Genomic DNA, 19,405 nt, shown 5'->3' with positions numbered 1-19,405 from the left:
AGCAGAGAAAGTAAATACAATTGATAGAAGTTGCCTAAGAAGAAGTAACAAGCCTGAACAGGCCAATGGTCTAAAAGCTACTAAAATGTCAACAAAGACACATGCCCCTGCAAAAGCACTGGTCACAGATGGCTTTATGCACAGACTCTATCAAACTACAGGAAATAGATTACCCCTTTGCTATCCATTTCCCCCCAGAACTCGTTAAGTAGATTGCGGGGCATCCACAGGGTGCCCGCTCCACAACATCCCAGTCGCAGGACTAGATCCCCATGCACAGCCACAAAAATATCTGCATGTTCCAAAGTGGGGGGCGTAGGGAGCCATTTTTGAAAACAAAACAACACAAGAAAGAAATCTAGTGGTGTTCTGGTAAAAGAAGAGCTGGAATTATATGTGATCTTCCTTGTCTGCGCCGCACGTGCTGTTATAGTTTAAAATGCTTACAGTTGGGTGTGTGTTACTTTTATAATCAGACAGCACAAAATAATGTATATTTTAAAAAGTTTATCCCAGAGGAAGCCACTGAATTTCCAGCAATCATTGGTTTGGCTCGAAAGTTGTCACCGAGGGTGGCAGACCAGAACTCTGCTGTGGCTTTTGGTGGTTCTTCTGACCTGCCAGGGTGGGTTCCAGAACCACCGCCCGGGTGATCTCTTAGACAAACAGTGGGCACACCCACAGATGCTCTGCAGGGGCGGTGACATTCAGAACACGGGGTGGGACTCACTCTGCTTCCACCAGGTTGCTCAGGACGGCCGCCTTGTCCTCGGTGAGCTGGTCCAGCCTCTCCTGCATCTCCATGGTCTCCCTCTCAGAGGCCTGTGCGGGGAGGGGCAGGGAGGGTGCGGGTGGGGTGGAGGGTGGGTGCTACAGGTTGGTGGACGCTGGGGTCGCTGCCTGCCAAGTCCCATCATCGACTGGAGGGGAGCATGGGAGTTATGTCCTGGGGCGAACCACCCCCATTGAGGACATGTGTGCGTGGGTGGCAGGGGGCGGGGGTCGCCTGACCTTAAGTGAGCGCACGAACTCGTTTTCGGTCACCAGGTTGTCCTGCTGCAGCTGCTCCGAGCTGCAGCGGTTTTTGCTCATCAGCACATTGAGCTTCCTCAGGTCATTGTCCAGGTCCTTCATGTGGCGTTCAATTTCCTTTTGCTCCTTCTTCTCCTGGTCAATCTTGTCTGCGGCACAGACAGAGATGTGGGGGTGGGCGGAGGAGGAAGGCTCTGGAGGATGAGGTCGTCGCCCACGTGGCAGCGACACCCCGAAGGAGGAGCCAGGCTTTGTTTTTCCCCATAGCTCCCCGTTGTCTTTCCTGGCACCTCAATCCAAATCACATCCCTGCCAGGCCGCTAAGTTTGCAAAGCCTGGTCCTTCGAGGGAACAGAAAGGACTGCCATGTGGGGACAACCGGTAGGTGTGGGTGGGGTGTAATGATGAGGAACAGGATGCCCTCCCCCAAGGAGGTTCCTTGGACGATGGGGACGCAGCTGGAGCTCAGACACTGAGTCTCCAGGAGGTGGCCCTTTGCCCACCACCCCACCCAGCCAAGCTCAGGGGCAGAGGGTGGACGTTCTTGACACAAGATGTACGTTTTTTGTCCACCAATGGGCTGCCCCTCCTCAGTCCCGGTTCCTAGTTCCTTCCACTCTTCCTGCCACCTTTACCCTTGGACGCTCCAGGGCTTCTCAGCCCTTCCACAGTCATTGCAAACACGGAGGCCGGGCAGGGCGATGGCTCACATTTGCCGAATGTGTGACATCAGCGTTTTCGCTGTTTGCCTTTGAGGTGCGTGGAAATGGAGCATGTGTCCTGGCGCATGGAATCCCCTCCCCGGGAAGGTCCCACTCCATCCCCGCAGCTGCGGGAGCCTGCAGCTCGTCTGGGGGCCCAGCTTGCAGTGGCACTCACTTTCTACCCGCAGTTTCTTCTGCTCCAGGATGTGGATCTCCTTCCTGAGCATGTTCACGGAGACCAGCTGCTCCTCGCGCTCCTGCACGGCCTTGACCATCTCCTGCTGCAGGCGGAGCCAGGTCACCTGGGCCTGGGTAATGCTGCTGCTGTGTTCTTCGATCAGCTTGGTCAGCCTTTTGATTTCGAGCTCGAGGGGTCCGACTTCTTCCCCCTGAAAGGGATATCCATCCAAAAGCAAAATAAGCCCTTGTGTTCAGAGGGCTTCCTTCTGGGTAGGCTGCAGAGGGCCTGGACCCCTGAGGTTATGAAGCTGCGTGATGATTGGGGGACATTTACTTTGAGGGGCTCCAGTTAGCTCTTGGAAGGGCCCAGGCCACATGCCAAGGACCCTGCTGCAGGAAATACGGGTGTCATGGGCTCTGGAGCCACCCTCCAGCCTTCCCTGCCCTGGGAGCCCTGTTGCTGGTGGGGTGGCCCCGTGCCAGAGCCTTGTGGGTATACCAGCAGGGTGGGCTGGGCCTCTGTTCCCCAAAGGGGTTTTGAAAGTTGCCTGTTAACAGCAGACTGTCAAGGCTCAGAGACTTTACTCCCTTAGAATCCATTTGGGTTTGTGGCTTTGCCAGCAATAAAGGGGGCTCTCCAGTGTTTGGGGCCACCTAAGAACTCCCTCCAGCTGCCCATCCTCCTCAGGAGCTTGAGGCCTATGATGGAGTCCTTAGGTTACAGGTGCCTGCATAACATACAAGATGCAACCCTCAACTCATTAGACCACTTTGCTTACTGCAGCGGCCATCAGGTCAAGTCCAGCTGACCACCTGTCTCTGTATGGCCTGTGGTCATAAGTAATGTCTTATTGAACACAGACGCTCCCAGTCCTTTAGGTATTGCTGATGGGCAGAACTGGGTAGCTGCGACAGAGCCCATCTGGCCCGCAAAGCCTAAAATCTTTGCTATCTGGCCCTTTGCAGAAAGAATGTTTGCCGTCCCCTGACTTAGAGCCTCCCACACGCAGGCCATTTTGCTGGTACAATGGGTAGGGAAAGAAAGAAACCACTCTGTTTTCTGTGAGTTCATTTCTAAACATAGGAGGTCCTGGAAGGGCCTCTGCTCCACCAGACACAGAGATCGTGCAGAGGGAGCCTCTCCCCGCGTGGGCCTCACCCCCATCTCAGAAACCATGTGCTCCAGCTGCTTGGTGAGGAGGTTGAGGAAGCCCTGCTTCCGCTCGATCAGGGTGCTGCGCCGGGCCAGCTCGTTCTTGCTGCTGCTGATGAGCTCATTAACCTTCTCCACCTCCTTGTCCAGCTCGGCGAGCGTCTTCTGATGCATGTCCCGCCTGCAGCTGGTGTTGGTGATGTCCAGGGTGGTCTGAGCAATGTCGCCGTCGATTTTGGAAAGATGTGTCACCTGAGTTAGTGGAAGGAAACACGTGTGAACGTTTTTCCCCCCAGGAGGATCCGAACGAGCTCGCCGGTCGACCATTCCCTTGGCTATCTGGATGTCTGTCTGGCAAATCCCAAACACACAATCAGGAGGGTGGGGGACGCTGGTTTCCTCTCCGTCTCAAGGACCTTGTTGGAACCCAGATGGCGACTTCTTACAAAAAAAGAAAGACAACATTATTGGTTTTTCTTATGAAACAGACAGTAGCGTACGTTGTGGGGAAACATGAAAATACAGATGAGGATGCAGGAGAGAGTGTTTAATCACCCGTAATTCTGCTATAAGGTTGGCCACCGTCACCATCTGGAATATCCTTCCTTCCAGTCTTTTATATACACCCCCCCAGAGGCCCCCAAACACAGAAATAGGATCACGCTCTACCTACTGGGTTGTGACCTGCTTTTCAACATGATAAATCATGTCTCGTATTATGTCACATGATTTTTAACGGCTGTACAATACTCCATGTATTTGTAACAGCGTGTGACGCAGGTCAGACTTGTCAGACACTCGTTCCTTCATTGAACAATCACTGACTGAGCGCCCAGTCGCTGCTCTGGCATCGGTGAAGGAAACCTAGATTCCTGCCCTCTGCCAGCGTGCAGTCTATTATAAATAAATAGTCCTGTTCTAAATAGTGCTGTGGTGAACACTTAACAATGGCTTCTAATTTGTATTCAATGGGACAAACGTCCTTACGTTTTAATGAAAAGCTGGATACAGTCCTGGAAAGGAAAGATCCTACTGCGGAGTGTAAATGGCCACCCAGTTCAAGCCTTGTGACCTCTGGGGCTCACGGCCGACCTTGGCTCCTGGGGGCTGGAGTACCAGTGGTAGAGCTGGCTGGGGCTCCTCGGGGCCCTCCTGCTGTCCTGCAGGTCTGACTGGCCCCTCCCTGCCTCCTCTCTGGGCCCTTTTGGTGGCAGAAGAGATTCACTTGGATCCCTTCCCGCAACAGAGGGTTTACTGTGCGGATATTTGTGGGGATTAGGAAGCGAGGCAGCCGGCACCATCAGTCGCAATGATGCAGCCAGACTAGCTTGGGAACAGGGAGAGGCTGGCAGCCGGGGTGGGGTCCTCTTGCCTGGGTGCAACCCTGCTGGGTGGCCTCGGCCCTTGTCTGTGCTGACTCTACACCCAGCCCCTTGTGCTGGCTGCCCGTCAGCTCCTGCCAACCCCAGTGCTCCTTGGGGCCGTTCCGGCTCCACCTCCTGCGACACCTGCTGGCTCTGTCCTCCTCCCGCGACACCTGCTGGCTCCGTGCCTCACATGCACTCTCTGGACAGCCACTGTGGGTGACTTCCCAGGATGCCCAGCATTCCTAGTTGTAACCCAGAACCTGCCCACCTGGAGCAGAAGCTTCCAGCACTCGGGTCGAGGCAACATCAGCTGCACTGCCAGCCCCCTCTGGGCTCCGTGGCCCATCTCCTTCTCTGCCAAGATCATCCTGAGATCTAGGTCTCCACCAGGGCCCCTACCTCACTTTCCCCCAGTATGCGCCACCCTGGGGGGCTCCTGTTCCTAAACCCCTTTTAGCCTCCAGCTCACTAATGGCCACTGTCAGCAGCAGAGCCAGTCAGAACACGCCTGCCTCCCCCAGCTCTGCTCCCGGGCTGTTTGCTCTCCTTGTGGAGACCACCCTGGCTTCCTCCCAGGACTGTCCCTGAATCAACTGCCTACACCCCACGGTTGATGCCTGCCCACCCTCCCTCCAGACCCCAGCTCCAGATGGATGATCCCATCCATCCACTTTCTGCTCCTCTCCCCAGATATGCTCCCTGCCCTGGCTGGCCCCAGCCCCGGGGGCTTTTGAGCAGTTCAAAAAAAAAAAAAACCCATCTCCTTTTCAAGAGCTCCACTGGCCTGTGCTGGAAAAACAGCGTTAATAGATTAATTTGTTGGTCCGAGACTCTTTACTGCCCTCTGCTGGACGCCACTGGTAGTACTTGCAGCTGCCCAGGAAGGGCTGGGGACCCATGGACGGGCCTCGGCTGTGCTGCAGCAGGGCTGGGCAGGCTACTCCACACCCCCCATGCTCCTTAGCTTCTCCTGCACACCCCCAGGCCACCTGAGTTTGCTGCCTGCTGGTCCGGCCCCCGCCTCCCAGGGAAAGGACAGTCAGGAACTCCCGCAGAGATCCAGCTGGCCCACACGGTTGGCTGATTCCAGCCCTGCCTCCTCTATGTCCTTGGTACAGTCAGACCAGGAGAGAGTTGCCCTCCTTCCAGCGTGTCTGGGGGGTGAGGCTGCCAGCTAGGTAGACAGCTGCCCCGCCTGCCCCGGAGCGGGTGAGTCCCACCAGCCTTGTGGCGGGTCAGTTTGGGCTCAGCTGTGCCCACTCCTGGCCAGCAGCCATCATGACAACAATGGTGATGGCTGACATTTAGGGAGCACTACCCGTGGCCCTCCCCAGGCGCTCAGCTGGCACTTTCACGGAGGGTCAGAGGCAATTTTCGGACATCTGCAGGTGTCTACTAACAGGTACGACAGCTGAGTCCCCAGGCCTGAGGCCCAGGATCACACAGGAGTGGGACTCATGCTGTTAACCACCCAGGCGTCAGGCCTGGAGAGGCCCCCTGCTCCGCCTCATCTCTCACCCCTCAGAAGGGCAAAACAAGATGAAAGAACCTGGGCTGGAGCCACACAGGTGGAACCTTCTGGTGGGGCTGGAAAAGAAAGAGATATATGTATGCAGCTGCTGCCAACATGTTTGTGATGGGGAATCTGGAAGGTTGGACAGGACTTGCCTCTCCTCCTAAGACTGAAGCAGGGCTGTAAGGCAGGCCCTCTGCTGGGATGTGCCTTCTGCCAGGTGAAGGCTGCGGTGGCCTCTGGGGGGTCCCGAGCCATGGAGGTCAATGTCATACCTCACAGCCCCCAGGACAAACCAGCCTTCGGGTGGTGGCTGGCAAGAGAGAGCTCTCAGCAGCTTGGTAATCCATTTAAAATGCCCAGACCCTTTGACCCAGCAATTTATCCTCAGAATGTGGAGAAAGATTTAGGAATAAGGATGTTCAGGGCTGAGCTATATATATAATATTTTAAATCTAGAAACAGCCTGAAATGTCTAACAAGAGACTTGTTAAATAACATATGTGTATTCATATGATGACATGTCATATATAAATGAAATTTGAGGTTTTCAAAGAATATTTAATGGCATGGCAAAGTTATGTTGAATGTGGTCAATAAAGTAAAATGAAAAACTAAAGGAGTGAAAAATTCATTGATACTACACTCACTGCACTTTTCTCTCTGTATCAGAACTCAATAAAATCAATAAAAAATGGATTACAGTGGACCTAAAAACTGATATATAATGAGTCCAATATGTTTAAGGGTATGTGTGTGTTTGGGTGGTGTTTGCAGGAGTTTGAGTGTGTGCATATGTGAGTATGTATGTGTGTGTTTATTTACACATGGGTGACCGTGTATGTGTTTGCTCATGTGTGTGCACTGGGACATGTCTGTATGCATGTGTGTTTATGTGTTCAAATGTGTTCACGTGCATGAGAATGAGTATGTGTGTGTGTACAGGAAAATTTCCAGAAGGAAATATGCCAAAATTTTAATAGAGGTTGTCTCTGGATGGTGGGACCAGAGCTGTCTTATTTTCTTCTTTGTGCCTTTCTGTATTTCCAGGTTTTCTTTTTTTTTTTTTTTTTTTCGACTGGTAAGGGGATTGCAACCCTCAGCACGGTGTGGTCTGCACCATGCTCAGCCAGGGAGCGCACCAGCCATCCCTATGCAGGATCCGAACCCACGGCCTCAGCGCTTCCAGCGCCGCACCCTCCCGAGTGAGCCACGGGGCCGGCCCTCCAGGTTTTCTACAATGAAAATGCACAGCCGTTACAACGAGGAGACAGTGAAAGCCGAGTGGACACACTGAGGCCCCTCTGCTCACACAGATTGCACTGGGTCTGGTCTCCAGCCTGTGCCCGGGCTGGAGGGGGAGGGCCCTGGGCATGCCGTGTGGTGGTGGGGGAGCTGGCATACCATGTTAGTCTTCTCCTTCTGCAGCCGCAGGAGGAGCTGGCTGAAGTACTTGGTCATCTTGTTGGAGGTTGTGTGCTCCTGCAGCTTCTCCATGATGGAGGCCTCCATCCTTCTCCTGTGCTCCAGCTCGCTGCGGATGGCTTGGTGGACGGCCTTCGATTCCCCCATGACTACTGCGTGTTCCTGGAACAGAAAAGCCAGAGAGTAGTGGACATCCCAAAGAGGCGTGGCCATGGCCGACCTGCTTGGGGGGCGGGGGGGCGCGGTGAACCTGCTGGCCCTTGCTCAGGGCGTCCTCCACGTCCTGCAGGGTGAGCTGGTAGGTGCTGAACTCATTCTGCAGGGCCTCCTGTCTGGTCAGGCACTGGGCGGTCAGCTTCTGCATTAGGCTGGCCTCCGTCTCTGCTCTGTGCAGGACGCCAGCCAACTTCTCGTTCTTTCCCTCCTCCTTCCTGATGGACTTCTTGTAGGCTTCGATCTCACCATCGATGGACCTGACTTGGTGCTGGCTTTCCCTGCAGAATGGAGAGCGCCAAGCCAGTCAGGCGCCAGACATCAGAGGACCGACGCGCGTATAGTTGCACCCCACTCAGAGGGAGCTCACGAAGTGGCATTCAACACACGGAGAAATGAATGAGGAAACCAACTCTTTTAATAGCAGCCAAATCTTGACTATTATCTCCTAATGCACCAGTAGAAATATTACCCATTCAAAGCACAAGTTTAAAACTCTTTTAATATGATGGTTATGGGGAGAAGGAACACAACGCATGGTAAGGCATTGTGCCAGGGTGTTCATGGACCCATCTTCTTTAACCATGACATTAATCCTAGAGAGGAAATATTATCCCAGCTTTACAGAAACTGAAACTTGGAGCATTTCAGTAACTTGCCCAAAGTCCCCAGGAAACGCTGCAGCTGGGGGGACACCAGGGGGTCCCACTGCAAACTCTGTTGCTCTTTCCCTCAGCACCAGCGGAAACACCTATAATTAACACCAAGTTTTAAAGTACAGACACTAGATAAAAGAATGTGAATTTTTATTTGTGTGTGAGAAACTTTTCCCCTTTCATTCTGAGATCTCCTGCTGCACTTTAAATAGTCCTTCCTCCACCAATAATATCTTATCTTTCAAATACGCTCTTATTCGAAAATTCAAAAAGTACTTTCTTCTTGGACTAGAATAATACCTTCCATATTTTCCTCACGTCTATCCCCAGTCCTTCAATTCCCTTCCCCAAGCAACCTGTTACCATGTCTCAGATGTCTTTCCAGATGGATTCCATGCATATGTGCATTATGTTTCTGTATGTATATGTATTTCTCTCCACTTAAAAAATTACAAGTGGTAACTTAATATATCCTATTCTGCATGTTAAGTTTTCCTTGTGTAGTGGATTGAATTGTGTCCCTCCAAGACACACTGAAGCTTGACCTGTGTCCCCCAAGTTTTATGTATTGGAAACCTGGCCCCCAGTATGACTGTTAAGAGGGTGGGAAATCCTATTATGGTCATTGAAAGGTGGAGCCTCGAAGAAGTGATTGGGTTGCAGGACCGTGCAGTAGTGAATGGGTTAAAAACGGGTTAAAATGGTCAGGGGTGTGGTTCTGAGAGCTTTAAAAGGAGAGCACATGAGGAGCTGTCTCTCTCTTTGCTCTCTCTGCTTCCACCATCTTGCAATGTGAGACCCCTGGGTCACTGTTGTCACCACCAGATGGACTTTGGACTTCCCAGCCTCAGAAACTGTAAGCAATAAATGTTGTTTTCTTTATAAGTCACCCAGATCTGTGTATTTTGTTACAAGCAACAGAAACTGATTAATACACAGTGTACATAGAAATCTCCTTAGATCTTTTCAGTTCTCTTCAGTGTATTCTAATGAAGAATGTGCTATAATGTAATCAACCTCATTGGTACACAATTCGGCTCTTTCCAGTTTTCTGGTCATTTTTTAATTTCACCAGCATATCAATAAATATTCATACACATAAAAAACAGATACTGGAGAAATATGCCATGTTCATGGGGCAGAAGATTTAATATTATTAAGATGCCAATTCTTCCCAAAGTGATCTACAGACTCAATGTATTTCAATCACAACCCCAGGAGGCATTTTACCCCCAGAAATTGACAAACTAATTCTAAAACTTATATGGAAACCTAGGGACGGCCCATGGCTCACTCGGGAGAGTGCGGTGCTGATAACACCAAGGCCACGGGTTCGGATCCCATATAGGTATGGCTGGTTCACTCACTTGGGAGAGCGTGGTGCTGACAACACCAAGCCAAGGGTTAAGATCCCCTTACTGGTCATCTTTAAAAAAAAATAAAAAATAAAAAAATAAATAAATAAAATTTATATGAAAGCTAAAAGACCTAAAATAGCCAAAATAACTTTGTAAAAGAACAACAAAGACTCACACTCTGATTTCAAGACTTTCTTTAAAGCTACAGTTATCAACACAATGTGGTATCAGTGAAAGAACAGACAAATACGTCAACGAACAGAACAGGCAGTCCAGAAACAGACAGACACACACAGGTGATCAACTGATTTTTGACAAAGGTGCCAGAATGTGTCAATGGAGAAAGGATAATCTTTTCAATAAGTGGTGCTGGACAACTGGAAATAGTCACACAAAAAAACCTGATCCTGGACCCCCTACCTCACACCATAGCAAAAGTTAACTTAAGATGGATTGTATGCCTAAATATAAGCACTAAAACTAGAAAAATTTAGCAGAAAAGATAGGAGAAAATATTTATGACCCTGAGTCAGGCAAAGATTTCTCAGAGAAGACATAAAAATCATAAACTAGGAAAGAAAAAATTAATAAATTGGACTCCATAAAAATTTAAAAACTTCTGCTCTTCAAAATACGAGATGAAGGGCCGGCCCGTGGCTCACTCGGGAGAGTGCAGTGCTGATAACACCAAGGCCACGGGTTCGGATCCTATATAGGGATGGCCGGTTAGCTCACTTGGGAGAGCGTGGTGCTGACAACACCAAGTCAAGGGTGAAGATCCCCTTACCGGTCATCTTTTGAAAAAAAACAAACACAAAATACGAAATGAAAAGGCAAGCCATGGACTGGAGAAAAATATTTTCAAAACATGCATCTGATAAGGGACTCATAAAAGAATATGTGATGAATACTTAGAACTCAATTACAAGATAAGCTACTCACATTAGAAATGGGCAAAAGGCATTTCACCAGAGAAGACAGGTGGGTGGCAGATAAGCACATGGAAAGATGCTCAGCGTCATTAGCTATTAGGGACATGCCAATTAAAGCCTCAGTGTGATACCATGCCTGCTCATGGCTAAATGTAATGGCTAAAATTAAAAAGGACTGATAATACCAAGTGTTGGCAAGAACGGGAAGCCACTGCGAGTCTCATACCTTGCTGGTGGCAGTGCAAGGTGAACCGGTCACTTTGGAAAACACTTTGGCAGTTTGATATAAAGTAAAATATACACTTGGCAGCAATCTCACTGCTAGGTGTTTACCCAGGAGAAATGGAAACAGGTCTGCACAAAGATCTGTACAGAACAGTCACAATAGCTTTCTCATGGCATCCTCAAGGTGGAAACAGCCAAAGTGTCCACCAACTGGTGAAGAGATAAATACGTTTTGATGTATCCATGTGATGGAATATTATTCAGCAATAACAAGGAGCCAACGACTCATCCTGCAGCATGGGTGACTCTCAACAGCATTACGCCGAGTGAAGGAAGCCAGATGAGAAAAGCTACATATTGTATGATTTCATTCATATGACATTCCAGAAATGGCACAAAACTACAGCCACAGAAAACAGATCGGTGGTTGCCGGGGCCAGAGGTGGGGGGAGGGTGCCGACTTCTGGGGTCAAGGAAACGTCTGGTATCTTGAGTAACTTGCCTCTGTCCATTTGCCTCAACTCACTAAACTGTGCACTGAAAATGCATAAATTTTGTACATCATAATTTTGCACATAAATTATCATCAATAAGCCCTACTTTAATTAAATAAATTCCTCATTTTCTTTTTTAGGAAGTAGCAGCCTTATGAAAGTCTAAATTGGACAATAAAAATAAAGCATCTAATTTAAAAAGATACAGTTACAAATTGTATGACAGAAATCTCAACACTTGGGGAGACAGTGCTCCAAAATGCTAATGAGTCATTATTGTCACAAAGGGAGAAAGATGGTGGTATTTTTAAATCTTTTTCTCTGGTTTTCAAATTTCCTGTAATGTGATCACTTATCCTTGATAAAAACTATTTTAGAAAAAAACAGACTTAAAAAAACTTCCTAGATTAAGGGATACCAATAAAAAGTGGAAAACGAAACAAAAAGAACTGATGGAATCTAGAATCTGGCCCACGCACTGGGGCCGGTACCTTCACGGATTAAGAGGGAACACTTGAGACGTCAGAGGTCAAGCTCTTCCTTTCTGCCAGGCCCTGAGTGGCTGCTCCTGCCCCTGGTCAGCTGCCCTACGGGGCCACGGCCACAGCTGAGAACTTGTGCCAGGACTGCTGGGCAGCGTGACTCATAGATGAACCTCTTGGGCAAAGGGGCTTGAGCAGAGGGGTCCCCCGTGTTTCTGTCTGGATGTGAGACAAAGGCAGGACACCGGGGACCCATGTTTGTGGCTCTGCCCCTAAGGGAGTGTGAATTCCATTTAAGGTGTTCCCTGCCCCACTACAAGTTAAGTACAGTATCATCTTTGCCTTCCAAAAAGGAAAATGACCCGTTTCCTTTGAATACATGATTTAAAGGTGTTTATTGTAGTCTCAATCATGATTTCTCTCTTATCCTTGGGACCCATTTTTGATGTGACTTTGTCACTAATTTTATAAAGATTTGTTGGGGCGTGCGGTCTTTAGAGGGCCAGGGTGGCAGGGCCCTGCCTGGGCTCGAGGGTCATGCTCTGGTGTCACCCAGGGATTCCAGCTGCTGGGGGAGGCAGCGTCAGCTCCAACTCTAGGGCCAGATCAACAGAGGACGGGCCTGACAGCCTCCCCAAGTGGGAAGGAGGGACAGGACACAGGGAGCTGGTAGAGCAAACCCCCTCTGCTGGGGCACACATTTTTAATGGGATGCTCTTCTGTCATCACACTGAGGCCCTGGGTCCTTGGGTCACTGGCGTCCTTGGGTGTATGTTGGCCATGATTGAGCAACGGCTGCCAGACCCCAGGCTGGAGGGAGGCCATGTCTACTCCACCCCTCCCATGCTGCCTCCCGCTCCTCCCTGCTTTCTGTCAAACGGGGTGATGACGGTGCCCCCTCCGAGGATCTGCCAGGGCCGGCCGCACAGGACCTACTCAATCAAGTCACCAGCTCGGTTGTCCTGCTCTAATTCTACATGGGGCCCTGCTGCTGTCGTTCAAAGCCCAGGGGGCAAAAGGACAAGGCTCCCTTGTGGTGGCTGTGAGCCCATCCTGTCCTGCCTGGCGCCCGCAGTCTCCAGCACTCCACCCCGACAGGAGGAGCCGCCTCTGCTCTTACTAGGATTTAGGGAAGAGGTCTAGAGGATTGAGCCAACCCTTCAGCTGCATCAAATCAATTTAACGGGAAACTGAATCCCATGCTTCAAGTTTTCCCCTGCATTTTTATGACGGTGTACAAGATTTCTGCAAAACAGGGAAGATGACAAGATGTGCGCAGGATTTAAGCTAAGCTTGCTGCTTATGCACGAGATGCATAGGGGCAATATTGTGGTGCCCCCCACCCCCAAGAACTGGGAGATCGGATTGTCTTCTAAGAGTTAAATTATCGACTGACACGAGATGAAGAGGCATTGGAGAAAGAGAAAGCGCACGATTCGGCTGGAACCTAACCAAGGGCGTTAATTTATCTGAAAAAACGCTAGGGCGTCAGAAGGAAGGGGGGAGTGTGGCTAAATGGAAAAGCCCACTCAGGCCAGGTGACAGCTGCTGAGCACCTCGTCCCATGTGGGTGACCGGCTGGGCTCTATCCTGCGCCCTCTGCTCCTGTGTTCTTTCCCTCGGATTAGAAGCTGCTGGTCTGAGGACTGAGCACATGGTCCTTTGCTGTTTATAGTTCGTAACACAGATAAATAAATTGGCATTCTCATTATATGTCTGCCTCTGGTGACCTTGATTAGTGGAAACTAAACCCCAGGATGAGGACGCATGTCCTCGCCTTGCCCCAGTGTGGTGGCAAAACCAGGGGGCCCTGAGCCAGTGGGCTGCTCCACAGGCACCCTGCAGGGTAAATGCTCCCAAAATGCCCAGCCAGCTCCTGGGAGGGGTGCGGGCCTCATGTCCACCACCTTCCCCGTTGGCCAGGAATTTCACCATTTTTATTCATTTTCTAAAATGCTCTACATCTAAGAGTCAGTGTTTGGTATGAGGTTCAGTCCCCACACGCCTGGCCTGGAAGTCCTACACTCTGCACTAAGTTATTTTTGCAGTGCTCTGACCTTCTGCTAAACCCGTCTCAGATTTCCTTCTTTAAACCATTCTGGATGCGAACAGTGCATCTCTGCAGTGATCACCTACAATTCTCACAGCATCCTGCTGCACGGACCTCACTTGGCCCCGGTGCCTTGGTGTGCTGAGTTGCAGGAAGGCAGACCTATGGTACACCCACATGCTCTTTCACTTGTTACACGTTTGTATGTGTGTGTGTCTTGCTAAACTACTCTCTCAACATTTTGTGCATGCATATTTTAAAGACAAAGTATCTATTATTTTTCATCAACTAGATTGGCGCAATCCTAAACGTGTGATAACACGTGAAAGGACTTTGAAATGCTGCTGGTGGGGCTGTGACAGCTGGAGTCGTATCTGGCAGTACTTGCCAGACCTGCAGAGGTACCTACCCTGGAGCCCAGAAATTCCAGGCTTGATAGGTAATAAGACAAAATCACATAGCATCCTATAAACGTAACATTCCTGGACATGGTTCTATATGGCAAACAGCGCAATAGCGAAGGAGTGTGAACAACCTAAAGCCCTGAACAGGAAGCTTCCCACCGGAAGCATCCTAAAAGGATGCCATGCACTGGGAAAACAGGAACGAGCAGTCTTTATATTTTGAATTGGGAAGAGCTCGAGGATATGCCATTAAGTGGAAAAAGCAAGGTGCAGAACGGTGTGTGTGGTGTGCTAGCTACCGTGGTGCAGAAAGAAAACAACGAATCTGAATGCATCAATTTTCTTGCAATTGCATAGAAAGCTAGGGAGGGAAACCCGGGAAACCAGGAGCTTTACTGCGGAAGGTGAACCAGTGACTGCAGGCAGGGGAGGAGCAGGCCTCACCATATATACGACTTTACTATGTTTTTAACCAAGAGGATGAATTATCTATTCAAAAGATTGCGTTTCACAAAAAGACAAAACAAACAAACAAACAAACAAACAAACAAAAAAATCCCCCCACGTCTCTGAGGACTCATAGGGGTAGCCGGGGAAAGGTGAGGACAGCTTGCAGAGAGGTCACTCTGGGGTTAGTCCTGGGGGAGTGGGAAAACCGGACAACGGGAGAGTCTCAGAGGTGGCACCTCCTCCCGGGGCCCTGCAGCGGACACAGGCCATGAGCCTTAGAGAGCTGGGCCAGTGCTGGACCCTCCAAGAGAACTTGGCCTTGACCTTACTCAAGGTCGACAGCCGGCCGCCCCACGTAATTAAACGGTCAGGTATTAAGTACCAGCGTCGAGTCAAGTCCTCTATGGTTCTGAGTTCGCAGGCAAACCTGGCAGTGCGGGGACAACATGCGCCCACAGCTGGCCTGGGTCCCTCTGCGATCGATCGTATTTAAAGAGAAAACAAACAGTCAGCCAGACTTTGCCTGGATGACTCCACAGTGCTCCCTGTGGTTTTGTACTGTTGACTCAAGGAAGGGAGGGAAATGAGTATTTTTAATCCAGCATTATTCATATAAAAATGTCTTGTTTTAGCAACAACCACATATGCCTCGGTTTTGTTTTGTTTTCTCAACCCCAGGGCCAAGACGGAGAAGTGTCTCCTAGTTGTGCACCGCCACCAAGCATGCTACCGTGCTACGGGAACCAGCGGAGGCCATCCGGTCCCTCATACCTTCCTCCAGCAAGTCTTTCTTGAGCTGTATGCCAGGCTCTGCGCTGGGCACCAGAGGTGGAGACAAGTCATGGAGGTCAAAGTTAGAGCTCAGCAAATGACCCACCTGCCACCTCCAGAACCAGCCTGTTGATTTCTGGGTTCCAAGTCCCAAGACCCGATCACCTTGGGTGGTCTTGGGAGCTAAGGCAGCACCCCTGTCTCCATCTCCCTGCCTAAGCCACCTGTCTTCCTCTTGCTGTAAGTGGCAGAGGGGATTCTAGGACGAGGCCACTTGTTCCCCCTTCACTTGGAGATTAAAGCAGAGGATTTTGGTTGGAACGCAGCCCTCGGGCAGAACAATCAGGAGGGGATGGGGCTTCTGCACTCAGGGGGTGGAACTGCAGATCAAAGGACACCTCTGTCTCCCAAAGACAAATGCCCCTTTCTGTTCCCCCCTCTCTCACTGTTCCTCCTTAATCCTGCAGGAAATCTGAGCACGAAAGCATTGCTGCACCCAGTGCCACGGAGGGTCAGAAAGGATTTAAGAAATGCAGAAATCCTGGAGAATGATAAAGCAGCTTTTGGGACGGAAGCCCGGGCTGCAGGCTGCAGGTGTGCCCCTCTGTCCTGAGAACCTGGGGGAGAGGCGGGAATGAGGAGGTCCTGCCTGCCCACCCATCCCCGCACAGCCCACCGCCCGCTGAGCTCCCGGGCCGCCCTACCTGAGTGCCTCCAGGATGGCCCTGTGGGCCTCGTCGCGGTGCTTCATGCCCACCAGGCTGGTGGCCCACTGCTGCAGGACGTGCTTTTTCTCCATGTTTATGGCGTCTATTTCCGTGAAGGCCTGCAGCCGAGAGCGGAGGGGACGTGAATGCTCTGCTGGTCTCGTCTGAGCCCAGAAGGACCGTCAGAGCTGGCTCTCCTGGCTGCCCTCTTCCCCTTGTGTCGCCTTACTTTCCTCTATCGTGCATCAGCAGAGGGATAAGCACGGCATGAAACGCAGCCGTGAAGAAATCTCCAGCAGCCGTGCGAGCCTTTGCTCAGGGCCCATGGGTGCTCAGCACTAGGGACAGGGGAGGACGAGGAGGAGGAGGATGCTGGTCCATGTGGGGGATGGTTCTGGAATTTACTCCAAGGTCAGGGAGGGTTCATTTATGCTCTTGGGTGGGCCCCCTCACCTCACTGTGCCTCAGGGTCCCCAGCTGTGACATGGGTACAGAAGCAGTGCCTGATTCCTGGGGCTGTGCCAGCCCAGGAGGCAAGCGGGGACCCAAACCCAGCTGGACCCCCCCTCCACGCTGGGCCTGTGGGGGCCCGTCAGCCAAGGGGGGCGCCTTCCCACCGTGGCTGACTACGGTGCAGTTGAGATATGGAGGTCACCACTGAATCTAATGCCCTGCTGAATGTAGTCCCCATCCTTTTTAAAAATGAAAATAAGTGCTCATTCTATGCAATCAGAATGTGCAGATAAGCAAAAAGAAGACAAAAATACTAATAATGCTACCACTTATGGATAACCATTTCTAACTTCTTACACCCATTATTATCATGTTTGCACGCGTGCATGTGTGTGTGTGTAGGGAATCATATTCTATATCCTGTTTTGTAATCTCCTATTAAAAATTAACATATTGTCGATAGGTTTTGATGTCAGTAAATATTTATTTTCAGGGCAGGATGGTGTTCCGCCATGCGGTATATCATAGTTGGTTTCACTAACGCCCTCTCCTTGGGATCTTTCCTTCCTATTACACAGAACACGGTCTTAAACATCATTTTCCCAGGGAGTCTCTATTGTTTTTGTTCACGGCCTTTTTAATGTGCAAAAATGTTATCTGCGGGTGCGTTTCCTTGAAGTCCAGGTCGCGACACTTTGGGCGTGGGGAGAAAGCAGTGCTGCACTTTGCAGTATCACTCTTGGAAAGCATCCTGATGAAGACCTGTGTGTGTCTTTGCTACCCGCATGGGAGGCCGTCTGCCTCCGCCTTCCTTCAGCTTTGCCAGCGTGGGACGGGAGCCCCCTGCCTCGCCCTTTCCTACAGCTGTTCATTGGCTTTTCATGGGTTCATGTGAGGAGCGTCTCGGGTGGGCCCAGGTGCTGGGAGTGAAAAATGCCCAGAGCATGGGCAGGTCCTGCCCGGTGGAGACACACCTAGGAGAGGGGGTGAGGGCAGGGAAGATGTAACAAAAGAGACCTTCATGGCACCTGTAACCCGCCACCATTCTAGAGCACAGAAGAGCACAGGGTATTTCTTACTGATTTCCAGAATCTCTTCACACCCCCAAATTTACTCAGGGTTGTAAGTTTGACTCCTGGTGAGTCTCTTCATTTTGTTTATGGTGTCGTAATCTACACTTTTGTAGATTAAGGTGTGGTCCACCCAGCTAATCTTCTCTTTTAAGGTTTCAGCTTTTGCTGTTATGCTTAGAAAAAGGCTTCTCCAATCCAGGATTACAGCAATATTTTTCATTTGTTTTCTTCTGGCACATTCTTCCCCATGTAAATACTCGATTCCATCTGGAATTTATTTTAGTGTCTGGTATGAGGAATCATTTTTTCCAAATGATTAACCAAATCTCCTAATACCACTGGGTGTATAATTCATGGGTTCTCTGCTAACTTTTTATTTACTAAGTTTCTGTGCACACTTTGGCTTGTTTCTGGGCTCTTCCATAGATTTCAATGGCTTGCCTGTCTACCCTTGATTCCAGGGACACAGTTTTTAGCCTCTAGAGCTCTACAGTATATTTTGATATTTGGTGGGGCAAGGCTAGGGTGACCCACCACCCTGGCTTGCCCAGGAGTCTCCCGGGTTTAGCACAGAAAGTTTTGAGTGTCAGGAAACCCTTCGGTCCTGGGCAGACTAAGACGGCTCATCACCCTACAGGCATCTTGCCGTCCAAAACATTCTGGGCTGGCCCTCCTAACTTATTTTTCAGATAAACTCAAGAGTCGCTTTGATAAATTAAAAGATTCTCCCCCTGCCCCCCGACTCTGACTGGGGTGCATTCTGGATCACTTATATTTACAGGCTGGGGAGCGTGGGCAGTTTCACAGCGTTAGGTCCTGTTTCCTCCTTCCACCTGGGAACCGGGTGTGTCTGTCCATGCGTTCAAGTCCTCTTTTCTTTCTTTCAGTAAAACTTTATCGTTTCCTTTGTGTCTTTCCTGCACATAGGGGTGCAGATGGTGACACAGCTTTTCTAAAAAAAATCACAGTGACTTCGGTTTCTGGGGCTGCAGGGAGCAGCTTCAGTGCGTTTAGTCTCTGCAGTCCCTTACTCCACATGGTGCAGAGCTGTGCGCTCTGCCAGGGAACACCTGCTGCTCATAGGCTGAGAATCACTAGAGAGATTTCAGTCCTTCCCAGAAGAGACCCACTGTTGACAAAGGAACTTGCTAGGGGTCCCCCAGCAAGCTGGCATCGGAAGTGCAGAAAGAGAATAGAATATCTGGATCCCTATAGACCTTACAGTCACCCAGTGGCCATCGCAGGAATAAAAACACTGGCCATCGATCAGTTGGGATCTACTGTGCCCCCACTGTGGGGTGGCTGGATGTTCTTAGGTGCTCAGAGAGATGTGCGGGTGTGTGAGACCCACTTTCAGCCTCAAGGAGCTGGCTGACTAGCTGGGGACACACCAGCAGTCGTTTACTCCAAAGGCACTGCCTAGGCCACTCCATCAGTGCTATGTGTGGGCACTAAAGGGGCGCTTCTGCCACCGAGAGCCACACGGGGAGCTCTTACCTCGCTTGCCGCTTTCCTTAAAACCCGGGTGTCCTCAGCTTGGGCGAGGTACTGGGCCTCAAACAGAGCGATGTCTTCTTCCAGCTGGTGGGCTCGGGTGGTGAGCTGGTCCACGAAGAGGTCCTGGGAGATGGGATGAGAAGATGGCAGTAAGGACAGCTCCCCGCCTGGAGGACAAGTCTCCACTAGCCCCTGACCCAGGTCAATACGACCAAGGCCACCACAGCCCCTCCAGGTGTCAGTATTCCTGCAAGTGGCAAAGCTGG

At 50.6% G+C, this 19,405-nt stretch overlaps 1 protein-coding gene across 5 annotated transcripts in view; it reads right to left on the bottom strand.

The window, feature by feature from the left end:
• CCDC40 (coiled-coil domain 40 molecular ruler complex subunit) overlaps positions 1 to 19,405 on the bottom strand; it is a 48,953-nt gene that overhangs the window by 9,924 nt on the left and 19,624 nt on the right. For all 5 annotated transcript variants that reach the window (XM_063080844.1, XM_063080846.1, XM_063080847.1 and 2 more), the window contains 8 exons: positions 19,140 to 19,262; positions 16,114 to 16,235; positions 7,625 to 7,868; positions 7,354 to 7,536; positions 3,076 to 3,321; positions 1,912 to 2,125; positions 1,012 to 1,181; positions 731 to 822 (listed from right to left, as the gene is read on the bottom strand). In XM_063080844.1, coding sequence (XP_062936914.1) covers positions 731 to 822; positions 1,012 to 1,181; positions 1,912 to 2,125; positions 3,076 to 3,321; positions 7,354 to 7,536; positions 7,625 to 7,868; positions 16,114 to 16,235; positions 19,140 to 19,262 — 1,394 coding nt within the window. The remainder of the gene's footprint in view (positions 1 to 730; positions 823 to 1,011; positions 1,182 to 1,911; positions 2,126 to 3,075; positions 3,322 to 7,353; positions 7,537 to 7,624; positions 7,869 to 16,113; positions 16,236 to 19,139; positions 19,263 to 19,405) is intronic.

The sequence above is a fragment of the Cynocephalus volans genome, chromosome 16, assembly GCF_027409185.1.
Source record: "Cynocephalus volans isolate mCynVol1 chromosome 16, mCynVol1.pri, whole genome shotgun sequence".
NCBI lineage: Eukaryota > Metazoa > Chordata > Mammalia > Dermoptera > Cynocephalidae > Cynocephalus > Cynocephalus volans.
This window is presented reverse-complemented; position numbering and strand designations above follow the sequence as displayed.